A 22714-nucleotide genomic window follows, 5' to 3' on the forward strand; every position below is an offset into this window, starting at 1 on the left:
GCCTCATCTTCCTAAACTCAGAGATCACAGACCTCAGCCACCATGCCTAGCTTGCGTAGCATGAAGCCTGTCAGCTCCCCCAAAGCTTTTCAGATCTGCACCCCCTCCCACCCAAATGTCAAAGCCCTTATCTTTCGCACCTTCCAAGCAACCACAAACTCCCACTGCTGCCTCCCAGTGGGACTTAACTGCTCTCTAAAATTACACTTGAACTTCTGCCTACCTCTAGCCACTGAATGGCACCCAGACCCTTTTCTTTTCTTTCTTCCTTTTTTTCTCCAGTCTTCTTCAATCTATGTCTATATCAAAGTGCGTATTCCTATTTTTTTTTTTTTGACATAGGCTAGTTGTCAAACCAGGCATTTGAAATGCTCAGAAACCTGCACAAGTTCTGAAGGACCCCACACTTCAAGAACCACAGGCTTACACAAAGACATCCCTTGCTTAATGTTGAATCTTGCCAACTAGTGCGTGATCTTGCTCACTAATCTTCACACTCAACGCTGCCGCTGGAGCGGAATATTGTGTGCGGCTCATATGCTCATGTGTGGTGTATGTGTGTACAGCGTGTGATGTATTGTGTGTTGTGTGTCAAGTGCATTGTATGCAGTGTACATATGGTGTGTGCAGCATATTGTGCAATGAGTGTGGTGTGTGCATGTATTTGTGTGTTGAGGATGAGTCATACACGTGTAGTATGGGCTTGGTGTGTAAGTGTGGAGTTTGTGAAGTTTGCGTTTAACATTGGTACAGTATGAGTGTGGGTATGCAATGTGCCTTGTTTTTATAATGTGTGTGCAGAGTATTGTGCAGAATGTGTGGGGGATGCTATGTATAATATATGTGGTTGAATATTATATATATATATATATATTATGTATATTTGTGTTGTTATATATAGCAGGCCTTGTATGTATGTGGCGTATATGTGGAATGTGTGGTATGTAAGATATGTATATAATATATGGTGTATATATAATATGTGCTGGATATATAGTATTCCCTGTGTGTATATAATATGAATGCAGAGTATGTGCGTGACGTGTGAGGCTAGTGAAGTGTGTATGTGTGACTGTGTGGCATATGTGTGGAAGGTACATATGTCGATATAGTGTGTATTGTATACCAGGCTCATGTGTGCTGTGTTGTGGAGTGTGGCATATGTATATTACATGTAGTGTGCATATAACATGTGTGGTGTGTGTGGTGTAGGGAATATGCTTGTGAAGTGGGTGGTTGGAAGTGGAGCACAGGCTGGACTCCCAAAGGCCGGAAAGCTCAGAGCAGCTTGCCTGTGCTAGGGGAAACCCTGAGGAGGAACGCCTCTTCGTGCCCTCTCCGGATGTGGCTGGAGAAGCAAGGAACCCTTTGCATCAGCTGTATCAGCTGCTGGAGTCAGTTCCAGTCAGAATGCCCTGGGCAGAGAGAGTCAGAAGGCCAGGGGACCTGGCTGTGACTTCGTCTGTCCTTGGGCTTGGGCTTGGGCTTGGCCGCAGTCCTGAGCGGTTGGCTCAGCCCAGCAGGAAGCTTAATGATGGCCGGTGGAGCCTGGGAGAAGCTTGCGTTTTGCTTTCCTCTGCTTTTAAAAGGCAAAAGATGATACCGTCTCAGGTCTAAACACACAGTGCCACCAACTAAAATAGGGCTAAACCCAAAGCGATAAAAACGTATGATGTTCCAAATCAGAGTAGCTTGTAAAGGGGTGGAGCCCGGTCCCTGCAGCCTGGCGGACTTACAGGAATGTGGGCTTTCTCATCATTACTCTTTTATATCAGTAACTTAGGTCCAAAAAAAAAAAAATAATGCAAAGATCCCACGTGGGAGGTAAATGGTTGCTGACAGTTGTGTATATCCATGTGACCGCCACTGAAATCAGGGTACGGAAGATTCTCACCTCTCCCCAAATTCCCTGCCTCTGGTTTCTCCTCTCCTCCTCTTCCACCCCAGAGGAACCACTGTTCTGATGTCTGTAACCACAGCTGAGTCCTGCCTGCTGCAGAACTGAGGTGCGCTGTGGAACCTTTGGCTCTCTCACTCAGTGCGATGCTTTTACAAAAATAATATATCCATGCCGTGGTGTCAGTAATTCCTTTATTTCAATGTTAAGTTGTATGCTGGTGTGTTAGGTAAGACACCATTTATTTCTCCAAGATCCTGTGAATGGGCATTCCGGTTGTTGTCAGGTTTTTGTTTGTTTGCTTGCTTGCTTGCGTTCTTGTGCTGGAAGCATCTGTATGTAAGGGTTTGCTCACTGAACATAGGGTCTTTGAAGGGCAGCCTCGCTCCTCATAGATACCCAGGGTGGGGGTGGGGATGGCCCAGTCATAAGCCAATGTGTTTATAAGTACCTGTCAGTTCTCTACGACCTGCCATCGCAGGCCCTCACGTGTTATGTGGAGAGTAACACCCCTGTCCTTAGCAACGCTTGCTGGGCATGCAACCAGCTCTCCTATAGTCTTAACACATATTTCTCTGAGGACAGATGATGTGAAACAGTGGAAGTTCAATAATGAGACTTGGCATCTTAAATCTCACTATAGGCAATCTACAAGATAGGCTGTGTGGTAGTGCGCACTAAATCTAGTGTCCTATGGACTCGTAGTGGAGTGGGCTCATCAGGCCTTTGGTACCTGGAGCAGGAGGAGCCTTCTGGGAGGGAAGGATGCCAAAGACAGAAAGAGCCAAAGTAGCTGTGTGGCTCACGGTGGAGAGGAACAGTCGGAAATAGTATAGTTTCTGTAGATTTTAGTTCATGCTTCTTTCCTCTCAACATGAGTGCGAGGAGACTGAAGATGAAAGGGGAAAGAGAGGTACACTGGAATAAATCATGGCAGCCTAATGGAGCACAGGCCAGAAGGAAAAACGAGTCTTGAGTATGGGAAAGGAACCTTAGAGTCCTGGCCCATTGACTCTGGCTACCAGGGCAGCCTCAGGTAGCCATTGTAGAGAGGAGAAAACAGGGGTAATATAGTGAGGGCAATATGGTCGTTTCCTCAATTAAAGTAAACACAGGAAGAACTCCACATGGCCCAGCCATTCCATTTCTACATAGGCGTCAAGGTCCTGAGACCTGAGGTTCAAAGAGAGGTTCATGTGCCACGTTCATAGCAACATCATTGGTCACAGTCAGAAGGGAGGCTCAATCGAAAGGTCCATCCATTGACAGCCTGGCAGGTGACTTACATTCACGTGATGGGCCATTATTTGCTGTATAAAGGAAGGGCCTCTGAGACACACTAAAGCATGAATGAATCTAAATTCTGCGTAAGAGAAGTAACTTAGGCACAAAGGCTTGCACGGTCCTGCTTGTATGAAGTGCCTTCAACAGGCAAATTCGTGCAGACAGGAAGTAGAAAGGAGGCTACCAGGGACTAGAGATGGTAAAGCAGACAGAGTTTCAGGTACATAAAAAAATCTGGCGATGGACAGAAATGTCAGACAATCCTGTGTGAAGGGACCCGCGGTGACACTGAGCATCACACTCAAAGACTGTTTAAGTGGGAAACAGATCCACTCTACAGATCCACAGTGAAAGTAAAACAAAACAGTGGTCAGGTTCCTTGCCTGGGATCACACACAGTCTTCTAGGCCCATGTGATCCCACTGAGGCCAAAACCACGTGTCCTTCCCCAGAGCTGCTTCCACGCTGACAGGTAGCACCAGCTACCATGGCATCTTTGGGACCTTGCTGGCCACTAAACAGAGTTTGGTTCCTAGCACCCATGGCAGGCAGCTGACAATTACCTGTCACTCCAGCTCTGGGTGATCTGGTGCCTCTGTGGGTACCTGCACTCAGATGCACAGACATACACACACAGAAAGAGATGGAGGGAAAGAGGGAGGAAGGAAGGGAGGGAGAGAGAGAGAGGGACAGAGACAGAGACACAGACACAGACAGAGACACAGACAGAGACAGAGACACAGAGACACAGAGAGAGCTTTAATTGTTTTTTAATTTAAACAATATCCAAAATTTTATCTGCCCACCCTATCAGGATTGTTGGTGTATGAAACAGTGACGTAAGGGTGTCTGGCATGTGGTGGGTGTACTGCTAGTACCCTAAAAGCCTGAAGTCAAGGCTCCACCCGTGTCTCTGCTGAGACCTCTGGTCCTTTCCCAACACCTCGATCAGTCTGGTGGCCTGGCCTGAGGATAAAGGGCCACACGTGTGAATCTGGAGTGCTGGTTACTAGCCTTCAGCCAAAGCTAGCTTCAGTCACCCCGCCAGGGCCTCCGTCTGCCCGAGCTACTAGAGTGCTTCGTCACTGCGGCCGCCCTGGGTCATTAGATCATTTCTCAGAAACAGCAGCCAGCGGTGCTGAATGAAAAATGGCTGCATTAATCCTAGACTAAGTCACTCTGGCTTTGATTTTTCTGGCGCCATGGCCCTAGAAAACCTTCCCCCAGCATGCCCCAGGACCAATCATTTCCACAGCTGCTTGCAGCCAGGAACGTCTTTGAGGGCCAAGATGAATAGCTTGCTATAGTCAACCGTTCTAGAGGGCAAAGGTGAACTCCTCCTCTGGTGGACGCCCTGGCTGTCGAAACAAAAGGACGAAGGGTGCAAATTGAAGAAAGGGCACTTGGATGTCCTGTGCGAGGTCATAAATCAGGGATGGGCAAAGTGAATCTGTTTCTGCCAGCCATTTAATTGATTTAGCCAACTGAAGTTCCCCTTCGGGCAACCTAAAGGAAGTGTGCTTTTAGATGTGTTGGGAGACACGCCCCGCCCCTCCCCCCACCTCTGTGGAGTTCAGTATTGGTTTGCTGACTCGTGAATCTTTTATTTTTCCAACAGGGAGACTAATATGCTTGAGGAAGTATTAGCTATGTCCGTTAGAAAACAAATTCATTAATCCATTAAAAATATATTTTTTTTCCTCCACATAGATCGCACTGAGTTAGGACAAGCTTTGTTTACAGCTCACGTGAGGAGGTGGGGGCTAGGGAGGAACCTCAGTCACCAGCACAGCTGAGAAACCTGCCCTCCTTCCGTTCAGTCCTGCTACTGACTTTTCATTGACCACATCCAATTTATCCAACTTCTAAAACGTTGCCTGTTTGTGGGAAGATGCTTTGAAACAAACTTACAGCACCATGACTTCTACCGAGGCATTTGAGCTGTGTCTAGCTAGGTTGTATGTTAATGTGTAAATGGTTGGAATGAGACCTTTGTGCGGCTTTGTTGTAGCATGTCACCGAAAGGTTCTCATAGTTTTGGGTTTTTTTTGTTTTTTTTTTTTTTTTAAGATTTATTTATTATGTATACAATGCTCTGCCTGTAAGTACACCTGCGGGCCAGAAGAGGGCATCAGATCCCAGTATAGATGGTTGTGAGCCACCATGTGGTTGCTGGGAATTGAACTCAGGACCTCCGGAGATGCAATCAGTGTTCCTATCCTCTGAGCCATCTCTCCAGCCCATTGTTGTTGTAGTTGTTGTTGTTTTAATTCCTATTAGTTAAAAAAGTTAAATTATCTCATGTGGTGTCTTCAATGACTACTCAAGTGAGCCTCGATTTCTATGCTGTTTTCTTGCCCCCACCACTGGTATGGGCTCCCGATGACCTCTGCCACTCACCAGGGCACGAGGAAGTATGCTAGCAGAGGCATGAAATGGGGGGGTCTTGATTTCATCACAAGTGTATTGTTCCATTTCTAGTGATTGTCTGTCTGTGCTGTTGAGCCAGACTTCCCACAGAAAACAAATAAAATTTAACATAAAATGGGGGGGAGGGGGAGGATCCAGTAAGGATGCAGAAGGCATAAACAACATGATCAACAGATCTGACCCTGGGTGTCCACAGATTCGGCCCTCAGTAGCTACAGAGCAGACGTTCTTTTGGCTCACTCATAGACCAGTTTTAAAATTGGCTAAGCTATAAAGCAGGTGCCAAATATTTTTAAAAACCTATGGAGCATGTGTTCTTATCACATTAAAATTAAACTAGAAAAAATGTTTAAGAAAAATCTATGTGTTTGAAAATGAGAAAACATAATAGATATGTTGCCAACTAAATTACTTTCGGGGCTGGGGAGGTAGCTCAGTTGGCACAGGGCTTGCCTTGCTAGCATGGGGAGCTGAGTTTGATCAGTGTAAAAAGCCCAGCTGTGTTGGTATATGTTTGTATCCCAACACTGTAGAGGTGGTGACAGGCGGACCCCTGGAACTCAATGGCCAGCCTATATCTTAACATCCTACTTACTAACAAGCCCCAACCAACCAGTGAGAGGCTCTGTGTGTGTGTGTGTGTGTGTGTGTGTGTGTGTGTGTGTGTGTATCTCTGTCCCCTCTATATAAGACATGCATATATAAATATATGTATATATAAATATATAATATATAGCTATATATTATGTATTACACACACGTGTAGGGACCGCACCTGCAGTTGATCTCTGCTCTGCAAACACACACACATACACACACACACACACACACACACACACACACACACACACACAACTTGGAATGTTCTAGACAAACTCTGATTTGAAAAGAACCCAATGAGTTGCTCATTACTTAAAGAAGCATTTGTCCAGTTACTAATACCATATTACAGATAAATAAGGCACGAGGCTTCCCCTCAAGGTACAGACAACATATGGATTCTCAGTGGCTTCCAGTGTGGTTTTCTTCTATGCATGGCACCTGCTAAGGCCTGTGGGAGTATATGGGCCGCCCAAATCATTGAGTAGGAGAAGGAGACACCTTGCAGTACATCAGGAAGAATTTACAGAGTTTAGGAGAATTCCAGGTCAGCTGAAAGGGAGGACTGGCCTGAATATCACTTGGAGGTTACAAGACAGCTCTCCCAGCCCCTCTGCTGCAGAACTGGGCTGTGTTGGCAGGGTGGGTGTGACCAGATACTCCTGTTACCCTAGCCCTCAAGAGGCTGAGGCAGGATGGTGAGTCTGAAAGCCAGTGTGGACTACTTTATCCAGATCTTGCTTAAACAAAGCAAAAAACAAACAAACACAGAAGACACAGTGAGTTGGCACAAAAACCCAGCCAAGGGGGTGGAAAGGGGCTTGTTAGAGAAAAGACTGGAGGGGTGGACATGGCCAGGTCTCTTAGGCTAAGTGGACTCATCCTGAAAGGTTTTAAGCTAGTTCAGGTATACAATGTGGTTTTTGAAAAGACATTTGTGTCTTGCTTGCATGTATGAGCACCACATGCATACATGGTGCCTGCAGAGACCAGAAGAGGGGGGTCAGAGCCCCTAGAACTGGAATTAAGATGGTTGTGAGCTGCCATTCTGGGCATTGAACCCAAGTCCTATGCAAACGTGTCCGGTGCTCCGGGCCCTGTGATCTAACTTTTTATTACCCAGCATTCTCTTGATGACATATAAAAGCTAGAACAAGCCAAGCAGAATCTGGGAACTCCATTAGAGAAGCAGCGTTCAAATTACTTAAATGACGGGGCCCTGGTCAGTCATAAGAGATTGGAAGGCGAAGGGCTGAAACTCAGAGGGCTCATTCCAGATCAGGGGTTGCCTTTCAGCGGAGGACCGTGGACTAATCCAAGGCTCAAGGTCTCAGAGCAATAACCATAATACGCGTAAGTAAATGGGCCATGGCACAGGCACAGCCATGCAGAGCTGAGCCAACTGTGCCTGTGTCTACTAAGGCGGCCCAGGACAGGTATGAGGAAGGGAGATAAAGGAACACGTTTTGGAGAAACACAGAAAGAGAATTGCATTGCTCAGTGACTGACACCGTCAGAAGGGAAAAGAATAGAGACTGCCCCCCCCTGCCCCCAATTTCTGGCTTGCAAGTTTCTCTGCACGTCAACCAATTGTGAGCCTCAACACTAACTGCTTCCCACAGGAGAAAGAACCCTCTCTGGCCAAGGTTGGGAGCAGCACTAATCTCTGGCTAAAGATGTAAATATTTAGAAGCAGTTTGACAATAAATGTCTGTTTAGCAAAACAACAGTAATAGGTACCCCCACCCCACCCCTAGGGTGTGTAACCTCCTGGGCCACAGGTTTGCAATACCAGGCTTGCATTGTTTCCTAACAAGCAAGCCTCAAAGGCAATTAAAAAGTAACTGGCTGCCCCCATAACATCCATGCTACTGTTGTCCCAGTGGGCCTGGCAGGTCAGCATTGTGACACACGGAGTTCAATACATTGACAATTAATCTCCCCTAAGAGCCTGCACAGCACTTCATAGACGTGGCATTATAAAGCTACCCATCAGGGAGGACTATTTTAAATTTTTTTGAGTTTTTACATTTTTTTTCATTTCATTTAGTTTTGTAATGTGTATGTGTACTTTGCATATGTTATTACACCATGTGGATGCAGTACCTGTGGAGGCCAGAAGAGGGCGTCAGATTACCTGGGATTGGAGTTAGAGATGACGATTAGCCTCCATGTGGGTGTTGAGAATTGAACCCTAGTCCTCTAGAAGAGTACTTATTGCTCCTGTTAACTCATTTCTCCACCCTTCCCTTCCCCAGGTGGATTTCTTTATGCCCTAAAACCAAAATGTGCTATGTTGGGAATTTCTAGGACCTCCCTAACCAGTAATAGCTTGGGGATTATCTCATGCCCCATACTGAGACTTTATTTAATTTGGGCACCTTTAATCTCAGCATTAGTGAGGCAGAAGCAGGTGGAACTCTGTGAGTTCGAGGCCAGCCAGAGATACATAACGAGACCCTGTTTCAGAAAACCAGTAATAATAGCAATAACTGTTCTGCACGTCCACCCATGCAGGGTATCTGTGTTCAAACTCTTTTTTAAAAATTATTTATTGTATTTTTAATTATCTTACAGAATGGGTTTCTCCAGACAGGTTTTTCATACATTCCTTCCTCTTCTTCAATGTTCTTCCACTCAACTCCCCAAGACTGATAGGTCAGTCAGTGAAAACAGCTTTAATGCCAGTTCCCCCCTCCTCTCCCACAGGCGCCTGAGTCACTCGAACGTCAAAGGCCTACAGCTGTGATTTGTTGGTTTCATTTTAAGTGAGAAGTGATAAACGGTTACGTAGAGTTTGCAAACTAAAGAAATAATGTCAGAAGAGAAAGTGCCCACGAGCAACCTCCTCCTGCCGTGTGTAACCCGAGACAGCTCAGTGTGATTCCAGACCACGGCTTTCCAGATCAGACGATATGTTTTTTATGTGCATATGAAAATGAAATTGTTGCTCTTCATCCCGTTTCGAGGAAGCTTCTCTTTTTCCACTTGGACATTTTCCATGTTCCACCAGGAAGATTTGCCTCTTTCTTGTCCAACCCTCACATGATTTTTATCAGATGGCTGGCTGCAACATAGTTCATGTCCCTGTGCGCCCACTAACATCGTTAGGTATTTATTCACCCATCTTTACTTATTTTGCTACAAATAAGAGACAAATGTCTCTGAAGGAGGACCGTCCAGCTGCAAGTAGTTAAACCTTAGCATCGAGGATGACACTGGCTGCCTGACAGCCGAAGTCGCTAGCCCGACATTCAAGTTTTATGCTGATTATATAGTTTTTATATTTTAAGCCAGTGACATGTTAAGGGTATAAATGTTTATTTCCGTAGCAATAATACCAGAAATTCACCCGGCCATTGTCCCCACTCCCTACATTTTTCTCACTGGAGAAAGTGAACTTTGAGCCACTTGAAGAGAATTTTAGCTGGTCTGTGCCTTGTGAGACAAGACCAAGAGGAAAACACACGGTTGATTTACGTCTTGGCTATTCAGACTTGACATCCTTGTGCAATACTGAAGGTTTTCTCTAGTGCATTGGCTCTGAGTCTTGCACCTAAAATCTCCCTTCTTGACAAAGACAGTTTTGCTGATAATATTGCATAACTGGTAGGAGGAAAGTGGGTTAGCAAAGTGGGTACCAAGAATACCAGGGCTTACAAGATAAATCCTAGAAAAAAAAAATGTAGGAGCCAGTGTCCTGTGTGTGTGTCACATACTTCGCACATATTCCTTGAACAACTGGCAGTTGGGGAGGCAGATGAGGAGGCAGTCACTGGGCACTGCAGTGGCCCCAGGGTGAGGCTGGCAAGAGCCTTGATTATTATTCAAAATACATCCCTCTTTTATTAGCGTCACACTGATTGGAGCCAGGCTATAACAGCCTTCTGTACCACCCTAATTGAGGTCCTCCCGTGCATGGAATTTATATCATCTGTAGATAAATCCCACAGTGTGACATTTTAATGAGTATTTTAGCAAAATCCAAAGGACAATTAGAAACATCAACTTTGCAAGAACCATTTTTAAGATTAGAAAAAAAATAATAATAAAGGGCACAGTGCCAACTGTGAGGTTTAGATCCAGAGAAGCCATTTTACTACGTGAGACATGTTTGAATACACAGCCCAGTTTCCCAGTGGAGTGGGGTTTGACCCTACAGTCCTCTCCTTCATCCTACTCTGAGATTGCTCAGTAGGGCTTACATAGCGCTTGCATTCAGATTTAAGCTTCCTTGGGATGGCGCTCAGGAACGCTGAGGACATGAGTTAGGGTCATCTGGCAAAGGAAACCTCCACTAAGAAAATGCCTCCCTCACAATGGACTGCAGGGGAGGCTGTAGGGCATTTTATTGGTTAATGATTGATTTGGGATGTCGAGGCTCCCTATGGGCAGTGCCACTCCTTGGCTGGTATGGGAAAGCAGGTTGAGCGAGCCATGGAGCAGGCCAGTAATCAGTGTTGCTTGGTGGCCTCTGCTTTAGTTCCTGCCTCCCGATTCCTGCCCTGTCTTCTGTTCCTGATGGGCTGTAATCTCTCAGATTAAACAAACCCTCTCCTTCCGTGTTGCTGTTAGTCATCGTGTTTATCACCGTAATAGAAAGGAAACTTGAGCACGCCGACTCCCCGGCCTGCCTTCTTTCTTAGGATGTTTGCATTTACACTTGGCTCCGTTCTACAATACTGTATAACCTCTTTCTCTGGAGATCCTTGACTTAGTAACAGTAATGTCTCCTTTTGCCTGTAACTCCTGCATCTTTGGTTCTGGAGGTCAGTGTGAGAACCTATGACGAGAGTGGGACCACTTTTCTGTCTATTGCAGAAGTGCCCTGCCCCACCCACTGTAGAGACATGATTAAATCCCTCGGACCTATTCTCCACATAAAGGGTCACCTTGTGAGTGCTCGTTTTTTTGAACTGTGACACCAGAGGCCTCCCCCTCTGGCCTTTGTTCTTCCTCCCTCTATTCTGTGGAAAGCGTTATACCTGAAATTAAACCCAGACACAGAAAGCTTCTCCCCCAGTGTTGAAAATAATAAGGTTCAAAGTTCTTTAAAGAGAGGCTTTATATGAAGCTCTGGGATTGTGTGAAATGAGCGTGTCATGTTCTCTTTGTTCTCTCATGGAATTTCTTCTGCATTTTAGATATGTGAGGCTTCTGAGCCTAGGCTATACGAGGTATTGAAAGTAATCACGTTTACCAAAAGCTAATCATATAATTAACTTAGCAACGCACTGATTCTCCCCATATTAAATACTTAGGTCAAAACCAATGCAAGATTGGTATGGTATGCCACTGGTGGTGACACCCCTTGCCAACAGCACCGTGGGCAAGTTGTCACTTGCACAAGTCTAGGTGCTGGTGTGCAATTCCATCTTGAATCCTGGCAGTAAAGATTTTTGTGACTTCAGCTTGTAGCTTGTGGGATTATGTCACTTCCAGAGACTTCCAGGGTTCCCACAAAGGACAAACACACAGTTCCCTTGAGGAGAGGACGCAGAGACAGGACCTGTCTTCTGTCCGCAGAAGGCTTCTGGCCACCACGCTTTGCTGAAGACTAGCATTCCACCTCACATAGTCCATTTGTCCCTCTGTAAACCCAGTTCTAGCTTCAATTAGATTTGATGTGCCTTGTTCTGTTTTTGTTTTTATTGTTTTTCCAAATCAGGGTTTCTCTATGGAACAACCTTGGCTGTCCTGGACTCTCTTTGTAGACCAGGCTGGCCTCGAACTCACAGAGATCCATCCACCTGCCCCTGTCTCCCTGAGTACTGGGATTAAAGTCGTGTGCTGCTCCGGGCTGCCTCATTCTTTCTTATTGGGAACCCTGGCTGAGTTCTGCTTTGAGTATTATATTCATGCAAATGACAGCTTCTGAAGGGATTCCTATCTGTGCCCCATTGTGAGTGTTCTTATTATATTGTAATAAAACTTTCTTTTTTACGGTGTCTGCTTAGAAGTTAGGATTCTCCTTGCTAGTCCCTCTGATGCCCCCTACATCTTGCCACTGGGGTTTGGTTTTAGGTAACCTCACAGGTACTCCCTGCTTAGATCCTGATCCTTCTATTTCAGGCACCTTTGTCCTCAGCACTGCCTAGTGGAAAGGGGGAGGGGGAGGGGGCAGCGGAGGAGGAGGAGGAGGAGGAGGGGAGGGGAGAGGAAGGGAGGGGGGAGGCTCAGGGGGAGAGGTTTTAAATTTAGCCCGCTAATGTTACTGATTTACAGATCTTCTCACCCCTCTGTGGACACTAAGACTTGACTGACAAAGCCCTGAGCAGGCCCCACACGGTGACTTTTCCAGCTACCGTGTACAGGAGCTTTCCCTCACTCCTCTGTTTTTGTTTTTGTTTTTGTTTGTTTGTTTGTTTTGTTTTGTTTTGTTTTGTTTTTTCTAGGGTGGAGCTTCAGCATGGGCTCAGCCTACCAGTTCCACAGCTGGCGCGTCTTCGTCATTGTCTGCGCGCTCCCGTGCGTCTCCTCTGTGGTGGCCCTCACCTTCATGCCGGAAAGCCCTCGGTTCTTGCTGGAGGTAATGCCTGTTGTTACGGAAGTGTGAGTGGCCCACGTATCCTGGAAAGGCTTCCTTGCTGTTTCCGGGAAAGCATATCTGCCTTTTGGGGAAGTGCATTCTCCCCTTCCGCCATGGAATTTTGCAGGGTTTGGTTTCATGGAGCCATGGAAAGAGGTGTGTAAAAGCTGTCACACGGCCAGAACCGCACGCACATACTCTTCCCTAAGCAAATAGCTTTCCCTCGGTGAAGGGGTTGTTACTCACTGTTTAATAAATGAAGGTTTTATCTCTAGGTGAAGGCATGTTCTTTGAACTGCTGCTCTGTAGTGATAGCCTCAGCTTGTGTGCTTCACGTTCGCACGGTTGCCTTCTGGGTGCTCTGAAAATGCAACGCAGTTATGAAAGGCAAGGGGCAGAAATGTCGTAGCCTCTGACCTCCTGTGTATTTCTTAGGTGGGAAAACATGACGAAGCCTGGATGATTCTGAAGCTAATTCATGATACCAACATGAGAGCCCGGGGCCAGCCAGAGAAGGTCTTCACGGTGAGCCAGCTCCTCAGAGAATCCTCGATGCCAAAGTTCAGGACGTTTTCTGTATGGAGCCAGGCTTTTAAGGCCTTGCCAGTCATGCTCTCTGTCACAAGTACTTAGTGCTGTCCTTGCAGAGCAAATGCAAGCAGCCATAGAGAATATCTAAACCGTGGGCCTTGGTGCGTTCCAATAAAACTTTATTTAAACGAATAAGCAGAGGACTGTGTTTGGCCCAGAGACTACCAATCTACCAACACCTATCTAAAACTCCAAGCCTCATGGTTGCTTAAATAATAATAACCTACTCAGGTACCATGCATCCATCCTCCTCACATCTTCCTAGGAGAATCTCGGGCACACCTAGTTCTATCCCAGAATCCTTTCTGCCTACTGGATGTCCCACTTTCTATTTCTTGCCTAAGCTATAGGCCATCAGATTTTTTTTTTATTGACAGGTGCTACATCCGTACAGTACACAGATATCCCCTCAACAATCACCAATAGATTCTTTTTATCATGCTATCAGAGAAGACTGGGGTCTCAGCTGGGCCACCACCTCTGCCCTGTCAGGCCATTGCTCCTGCCTCATCTGAAACTTGCTTACACATTTCCTTGCTTACATGGGAAATTCAGGGTACCCTGGTGCCTCGTCTCCTAGGTAAAGTAGATGTGTACGCGTTTAAAGGCCAGCTCCATCACTCACTTGCTTCATGGCCTGAGCAATAAAACCAAGGTCCAGCTTCTTATCTACAAAGTAATTACACATCACTGTGCTGATGGAGGACAGTGGGGCTCTTTTCTGCAGCCACCACAGCACTGGCTCGGTTGGGCATTTAACATAAGTGCTCGGGATTCAAACTCAGGTCATTGTGCTTTCAGCAGTGAGCACTCTTACCTGCTGAGCCATCGCCCCCCGCCCCCCGCAACTCCCAGGCCTCAGCTGACTTCTCTTTCACCCCCATCTATTCTCTTTGGCTGGCCTCGGCTATTTCCTGCTACTTCTCTGTGATTCCTGCTGCGCGGATCTCCCAGGATCCAGGTACATGTGTTGAAGGGCTCTGTGGACATCGTATGTATCCAAAGGTCCTTCAAAAACTACCTTCTTAACCAGAACTTCCCACTCTGAAAGCCCCCAACATCCTCCTTACCCCAAATGCCACCAGCAAGTATTACAAGCACCACCCAAAGTTAAACCTGCAAACCATCTTACTTGTTTGCTTTCTTCATCTTCGTGGTATCCAATAAATCCCCACGCCCTGTTATTCGGTCTCCTAGACATCAGCGATCATTATTCCTACCTACCTTGGCATCTCATCTGCAACTGACTTTGTTCTGTGCTCATGGCCCAATGCCCTAACGCTTACACTCATCTTCCAGAAGCCTAAATACAAGCTGGACATGGTGGTGCCCTCTTATAATCCCAGCACTTGGGGAGGCAGACTTGGGTGGATCTCTGTGAGATTGAGGCCAGTCTTGCCTTCAAAGCAAGTCCAGAATAGCCAAGCTACACAGAAAAACCCTATTTCCAAAAAATGAAGAAAGAGAAGGAGGAGGAGAATGAGGAGAAGAAGAAGAAGAAGAAGAAGAAGAAGAAGAAGAAGAAGAAGAAGAAGAAGAAAAAGAAGAAGAAGAAGAAGAAGAAGAAGAAGAAGAAGAAGAAGAAGAAGAAGAAGAAGGGAAAGAGGAAGGGGAAGAGGAAGCGGAAGAAGAACAAGAACAAGAAGAAGAGGGAGAGGAAGAAGAAGAAGAAGAAGAAGAAGAAGAAGAAGAAGAAGAAGAAGAAGAAGCTCACACACTTCCCCCATTGCCCAGTACACTGTCTTCACTCCTAATTCTAGATGTCTGTGGCTTGGTACCCCTCCCACCTGGCAGTCTCTCCACACTTTTCACACATGGCAAACAGCATCTTCCCCATCAGTCTCAGGTCAAGTGCAGGAGTCCACGAGACTCTCTGCCAAGTCAGATGCCCTGAACAGTGTTTCTGTCCTGAGCTATACAGGCCTCCGTGTTTACTTCTTTGTGATTGCTTGAAGAGTATGATATTTGATGTTTGTATCTCCCATGAAAGCCAATGAATTATGAAAAATAAATATTGCTGACTGGGGAAGTAAAAGCTCTCAAAAATTAAGTACTAGATGATTCTTTTAAGAACTAAAAACAAATCTAAATGGGCATTGCTTATACATTCCTGTAAGCCCAGCACCTAAGAGCCCGAGACAGTAGAATCTCAAGTCTAAAGCCGACCTAGGCAACATAGTAAGACAATGTCTCAAAAAAAAAAAAAAAGTTCTCCAAATACTTTATTTGAAACCCCATCCTTAACTCAGGAGTATTTTTGACTAAGTAGTGACATTTTGTTCATATAGTCAAAAGAAGACTACTGTCAGCCTAGCACAATTTGAAAGACACCAAGAGACCCAGCTTCCAAATGGTGTCTCAATAGAATTTCCATCTGGGATATTGTCAGCCTCTCCAGAAAAGCCCACTCAGCCCCTGGGGAAGATAACATACACACCATAATGTGCTCTTTCTCCAAAAAAATGGGAAAGATGAACTCTCCACCGCCCCCCTCGCTCCTTTCTCCCACCCACCACCCATCTTTCTTTCCCTGTATTGAAAGCCTGCTCTAAGAGGCTGCCTTAAGTCACACTGAACCTTCATCCTTTCTTTCTCTTATGGGACTGAAGAGTCCATTGTAACCACTTGTAGATGTCTGCTGGCCAGTCCCTAGGTTAGCCTATGGGTGAAGGAAAGACAGGCCATAGTGGTGCTCTATGGATAAAAGTCAAGTAGACAAGTGTTAAGAAGTACATTTAAGGGGGCTGGAGAGATGGCTCAGAGGCTAAGAGCATTGGCTGTTCTTCCAAAGATCCTGAGTTCAATTCTCAGCAACTACATGGTGGCTCACAACCATCTGTCATTGGGTCTAGTGCCCTCTTGTGGCATACAGGCACACCTGCATGCAGAATACTGAATACAGAATAAATAAATAAATCCTTTTTAAAAAAATAACTACATTTAAAAGCCACATTAATCAAATAAGTAGATGTCCCTCCCAAACTCAAAAAAAAAAGTCTCTAAGAAAAGTAACAGTAAATGCAGAAGCTCATCTCTCTGGTGATTAGTCTGCTGACATGGGTCTTTATGCAACAGGAGGCATTTTGTCTCTTGTCACCTTATCCCCACTGGCTCACACTCCCCATTTCTCTATGGCATCCCCCATCATTAAGTCATGTTAGGTTCCTTTAGATGTCCTTTGGATCTGTAGATCTCTGCCAGTATTCTCGTGTGTATGAAGAGTTCTTACAGAATACCACTTTCTGTTAAGAGTCCTGATTTGTTCACTTAAAATAAATGGCCTAAACTGTGGAGAGCCACAGAAAGCAGCGCCCCCTGCTGTTTCCCGGACACAATGCGCCCCTTATGCGCATGCGCAATGCTGCCTTTGAGCAAGCCCCTTATGCACATGCCTGAAGGCATAGCGTGATCCGAACGCACCAACCAAGAGCGACAACGTGGCAGTCTCTGATAGGACCAGGCACACTATAAAGGTTCTGTGGGAGCTTTTCCCGGGGTCACTCCGGTAGTCAAAGTTCCTGAATAAACTGCTGCAAGAAGAGTTCCCAGTGTTGGTGTCTTTCCTGCTGGTCAGGGGGGGGGGGGCATCGACACTAAACTCAACTTCAGGGAAGAGAACTCAGCACTTTGTACTCTGTCGCTGTCCACAGGTGAATAAAATCAAAACTCCCAAGCAAATAGACGAACTGATTGAAATTGAGAGCGACACGGGGACATGGTACAGGAGGTGTTTTGTTCGGATCCGCACAGAACTCTATGGAGTAAGTATGAATTTCATAACAACCTACATGCCAACTTCTGGCACGTGAGGTTGGGCACAAGGGATCAAGAGTGTGCCTGTTTCCTGAGGAAGGCTTGTCCACTCTATCTAGGAAGGTGTCAGGCTGGGAGTTAGGGCAAGGAAAGTCTGTCTTGGTATCTATTGTCCTCCAGAAAGCTGAAAAGTGAGCATTGCTGGGCGGGCTGAGTAGTTAAGGCCTGTAATTCCAGGGCCCCAGGAGGCTGAGGCAGGAGGATTGAAAGTTCAAGGACAGCCTGGGCAGTTTAGTGAGAGCCTGTCTCGAAATAAAAAAGTAAAAGGGGCTTGGGGATGTAGTTCAGTGGGGGGACCCTTGTCTAGCACCCAAGAAGACAGGTTTAGTCACTAAGGCTGCAAGAAAAAAGGAAGGAAGGAAGGAAGAAGGAAAGAAGAAAAAACGTTCTGTGTTGATGGGGAAGCTTTATATTTTTGTTGATGTTAACTGAGCTCTGTAAGATTTGACGGGACGGCCTGGAGAGCGCCTTTACTGTGTAATTGTGTAAGAAAACTAACCGCCTGCTGTTTCACAGATTTGGTTGACTTTTATGAGATGCTTCAACTACCCAGTCAGGGAGAACACCATAAAGCTCACGATTGTTTGGTTCACCCTGTCCTTTGGGTAAGTGATATTTAAATTCTTGGTGGACACATTGTGGCTTCCAATCATTTCTTTCTTTGCCTTTTTTCCCCATGTTTTTTTTTTTCAAAACATCTTCACGTGGCTCAAATCTGCAAACTTGATAGAAAGGGATTTTGTACTTGTGTGTGTGTAGACATTTGGTGATAGTTCACTGTTTATAACTAATAAGCTAACTCGTCTGTTGATCTTGCTGGCAAACTCATCTGGCAAATCCAGAGGCACTTGGGAAGTCATATCACCATCTCAGTCACTCTGTCCCTGAGTTCGCTCCTTCCTTCCTCCCTTTTCCTCTCCCTCTCTTCCTCTCTCACTCTATTCCTTCCTTCCTTCCTTCCTTCCTTCTTTCCTCCTTTCCTTCCTCTTTAAATCACAATTTCTCCATTCCACACTCCCTGTTCTCTTCTCAGCTTCCTTATTCCTATGGCACTTTCCAATTTCTACTATACACGGGGTTTTTAGACTTACTTCACTTAGTTACATGTGTGGAAGGGGAGAGCGTGCACATGTGTTACAGAGACCAGGAAAGAGCAGTGGACTCCTTGGGTCTGGAGATAAAGGTTGTTTACAGAATGTCAGCTTGTTACATGGCTGATGGGGTGCAGCAAGGGCTAGTAACTGCTGAGCCATCGCTGCAGTCCCCCAAAGTCTATTTTATTCTGTATGAAAACTAAAAGAGGGCTGAAGCTCACAATCATAGTTTCAAGACTAAAAGTTAGGCCTCCTGCTCTGAAACCACTATGAAAAAGTGGGTTTTAAGCTGTCTTTATCTGTTATAAACACACACACACACACACACACACACACAAACACACAGCACATATATATGGGTTTTTAGCTGCCTTTATCTCTGTCATACACACATAAACCATATATGTGTGTGTATATATGTATACACATGATGTATATATGCATATACATATATGTGCACATATATACACATGTGTGTATATGCACATATATGATAAGTAAAAAGTTGTTATAATATGAATAAAACTTCCATATATGTATTCTAAGAATGGAGAGAGGACAAGTCATGGTTTTATTTACTAATGTTTGAAATCTCTACTTCAGAAAGTGTGTGAAACCCTGTCACTTAATCTATGTATAAAAAGCTGGGCGGTAGTGGCGCACGCCTTTAATCCCAGCACTCGGGAGGCAGAGGCAGGCAGATCACTGTGAGTTCGAGGCCAGCCTGGTCTACAAAGTGAGTCTAGGACAGCCAGGACTACAAGAGAAACCCTGTCTCAAAAAACAAAACAAAAACAAACAAAAAAGCAATGAGGTCCTAACCCTGTACTGTCAGATCACAAGAATCTGGGCACCTGATAGAGCCCCATATTGACCGTGCGGTCCCATCCCCTAACATTCGTAAAGTAAAGTGTGCAGAGAGGGCCCTTTCCTAGTGCTGACAAGGTGTGACGAAGGGAAGGGGAAGGCTGTCCTGGGAGCTCATCCTGCTGTGATGAGCCACGTGATTTCATTCCCCATGTCTAAGCTCAGAGGCTTAGAGCTGGAGGCCTAGCTCAGTGGCACAGCGCTTGTCAGACCCACGTGAGGACATGGGTTCCATCCCAAGTTCTGGAAGAGCGGGGCGGGGGGGGGGGGGGGCATGTTAAGTAAGCTCTCATAAGTTCCAAAGCACATAATTTTAAAAGAAAGAGAGAGGTGAAAATGAACAGTATCGGGTTCCTACCATTAGCTCAGCCCAGAATTGGGCACGAAGAAGACAAAGACAGACAAGAAGGTAGTCCTCAGCGTAGCTGGCAGCCTGTGCTTATCTGGGTAACTTACTCATCACTGACTGGAGTTGAAGTGTCTGTCACTTCTTTCCTGAAATCTCAGTACTGCCTGACACTGAAAGGACGCTCAGCAAATGTTTGCTGAGTGAATAGATAAAATATCAGGTAAAACTCCACATCCCTGATGGCGGACGTCCCCGCGTTAAGTGTTTGCCCCATCATTTTCAAACTTCTGCCTTGTGACTCTAACTAGAGAGCAACCCACTGGTGTTGCAGTCATCGCCTGCTCCGTGACCACCCTCACGCCCCCACTGCACTGATGCATAGGCTGTGATGAGCACGGTGTTGGGAGGAGGGTGGAACACTCTGGGACTCCAGGAGTCAACGTTTGAGTCGATGGTTGACAAAAATGGTTACAATGGTTCGTTTGGTCTTTTGGGTACCCTTGGCATGGTAGGCACTTTGCATCCCATTATATCTGAGCAACAGCCCATGGAAGGTGGTCAGTCCTAAATCCTAGTCATCAGAAGCGTGGTAAGCCACAACAGCCAAGGGGCCCAAGTTCATGGCTGTAGGCAAGCAACAGGACCAAGACTTGAATTCAGTCTACTTGCAAACCTCTTCCTCCCTGGACCTCTGAGTATCACTAGGATAAGCTAGACAAAAGCTGTAGTGTGGACCAGAACAATCCCCTTGTACACTCCACCCCGGATCCATCATGCCCTGGGGCAGGCCAGGTTCATGGGCATGGACCCAGGGATCACGATTTGGAAACTACTACTTGACCCACGTGTTCCTTTTGACATTTTCTGGTAGCCACGCCCATAAAAGAAAAAGAACATGTTTAATTTTAACACTGTTTTATTCAACCCATTATATCTAAAGTAAGTTATCTATGACCAATGTAACATTATTTGTAACTTATTTTACATTCTTTTTTCACACTCTAGAAAACCCTGCACTACTAGCACATCTCAAATTGGACTGACCACCTTTTGGGGACTTGGTGGCTGCATGTGATCAGTGGCTACCAACAGCCCAGTAGCACACACATCACAGCTTTTAGAGTCATACATGCGAGGTCATGAGGTAGGGAGGTAGTTATGTCCAAGTTATCCCGGTAGTGCAGCCGGCATGCATGAAGCTCTGGGCTTGGTCCCCCAGCACATGTCTATGATCCCACCAGTGGGGAAACAGAGGCAAGAAGACAGGAAGTTCAAAGCTTTGCTCAGCTACATAAGCCTACATGAAACCTGGTCTCAGATTGAAAGGCAGGTGTGAGGAAGTAAAGGCTGAGGGAGGGAAAATGGAGGGGAGAGGAGCAGGATGGAGGAGAGGAAGGAGGAAAAGAAAACAAATGCCCCTTTCTGCTGCCTTGAACCCCTTTGGGAAGCAAGGCTTCTTCTCTACACTAGTGATGTCATAGTCACGGAGGAAACAAGAAGGATGCCCATTAGCAAAGCATCCACCCTATGGCCTTGTCCTTCCTGCATCCCAGGACTCTGTTCCACCAGACTAGGAGACAGGGCTTCTCAGTGGTACCCAGGCTGGTATGAATGACGTCAGGTCTAGCATGCCATGTTTTCAGTCTATATATGCTGCCCAAAGGCCTCATTTTATACTATCACAGGGGGACACACTCAGACCATATCACTCTGTACAGGCACAGGATAGGGTTGAAATCTCTTCCCAAAGGGCTTCTGGAATCACACAGCTGGGTGTTCCAGCCGTCTCTCTCTACCTTGGCTTTGCAAGGGGAGGGGTGGCATACCAATGGCTTCGTGACAATTTGTTAAAATATTTCAAGGTGCCAGTCATACCTGGAGGTTCTTTGAAGAGCTACTGCCATTCTGAATATGTAAGGCAGAACCTTACGGGTTTTTGGGTTTTTTTTTTTTGTTTTTGCTTTTGTTTTTTTGTCTTTGCAGATACTATGGATTGTCTGTTTGGTTCCCTGATGTCATTAAACATCTGCAGTCCGACGAGTATGCGCTGCTAACTAGAAACGTGCAGAAAGATAAATACGCAAACTTCAGCATCAACTTCACCATGGAGAACCAGATCCACACTGGGATGGAGTACGACAATGGCAGGTCTAGAGCCTTCAACATAACTTAACTTGCTAGCCCGTCACAGAAACTGGCGTCATGGAGGTGTACAATTAATAATAGCTAAAGTCTACCAGGCTTTCGGTTGTATTATTAGCTATTTGTGGGTGGATTTTAATGACTTAAAGTTCCCTTTAAAGTCACTTCAGACTATTTTAGAAATTGGCAGAGAACTGATAATCATGTGCCTCTTGGAAGTTAAACAAAAACAAACAAACAAACAAAACACTTCTGAAACGGAGTTGCCTCACGCTTATTAAGTAGCAGAAGTAACTGCTTGGGATGAAGAGAACCTAGAAGCTCTTAAAAAGTGATGGACAAGTTAGGAAAGAGGGGCGGGAACAATGTGAGGAAACAGGAAAGGAGAGAGAGAGAGAGAGAGAGAGAGAGAGAGAGAGAGAGAGAGAAAGAGAGAAAGAGAGAGAGAGAGAATATGATTCAGGGGAGAAACGGGAATCTAAGTGGTAATCTGAAAGGGCCCCATTTCCGGTCTCCACTGCACAAAGCTGGAGTTCTGGTGTGTCAGGGATCTTGTCAGTTAGAGAGCAAAAGTGTCCTCCCCAAGTGAAAGGCTGTGAAAACTCCTGGCAATCATGAGCGCAGGACTGGGCTGCTGGGCTGCTTCTTAATGTCAGGCGAGCCAGGGGCTCTGGGAGATGGGTTTGCCTCATCTTTTCTGAGAGGAAAAAGGGCTAAACAAGGTAATCAGGCCCATTTATGTATCATCTGAGCAAAAATCACTGAGATGAACTCACGGTAACTCATTATTCTTAGGAAAGTGTCTTAATTTTTTTAAATGATAAAGATTTTTTAAAAACAAAAACAAGATAATCAAAGTTCCCCATTTGTTAAGATGAAAAAGACGTTTGTGGACTGCTTGCAGCTCTGCCACTCTGGGGGCCATTATACTAGTTAGCAATTTAATTAGAGAGTCCTAGTCATCTTTGTGTGTGTGTGTGTGTGTGTGTGTGTGTGTGTGTGTGTGTGTCTGTGTGTGTGTCTGTGTGTGTGTGAGAGAGAGAGAGAAAGAGAGAGAGAGACAGACAGACAGACAGACAGAGAAGGTTTTGTCTATTTGCAAGCTTTCCAATAATAAC

The 22714-nt window shown here is 45.7% G+C and overlaps 1 protein-coding gene across 1 annotated transcript in view; it reads left to right on the top strand.

Moving 5' to 3' along the window:
* The window catches only part of SV2C (synaptic vesicle glycoprotein 2C), a 145744-nt gene that overhangs the window by 96361 nt on the left and 26669 nt on the right, over positions 1–22714 (top strand). Inside the window, exons 5-9 of the mRNA XM_084802714.1 lie at positions 12607–12740; positions 13176–13265; positions 16982–17092; positions 17661–17749; positions 21438–21602. Coding sequence (XP_084658840.1) covers positions 12607–12740; positions 13176–13265; positions 16982–17092; positions 17661–17749; positions 21438–21602 — 589 coding nt within the window. The remainder of the gene's footprint in view (positions 1–12606; positions 12741–13175; positions 13266–16981; positions 17093–17660; positions 17750–21437; positions 21603–22714) is intronic.

The sequence above is a fragment of the Acomys minous genome (assembly GCF_964271855.1).
Source record: "Acomys minous genome assembly, chromosome: 11".
Classification (NCBI taxonomy): domain Eukaryota; kingdom Metazoa; phylum Chordata; class Mammalia; order Rodentia; family Muridae; genus Acomys; species Acomys minous.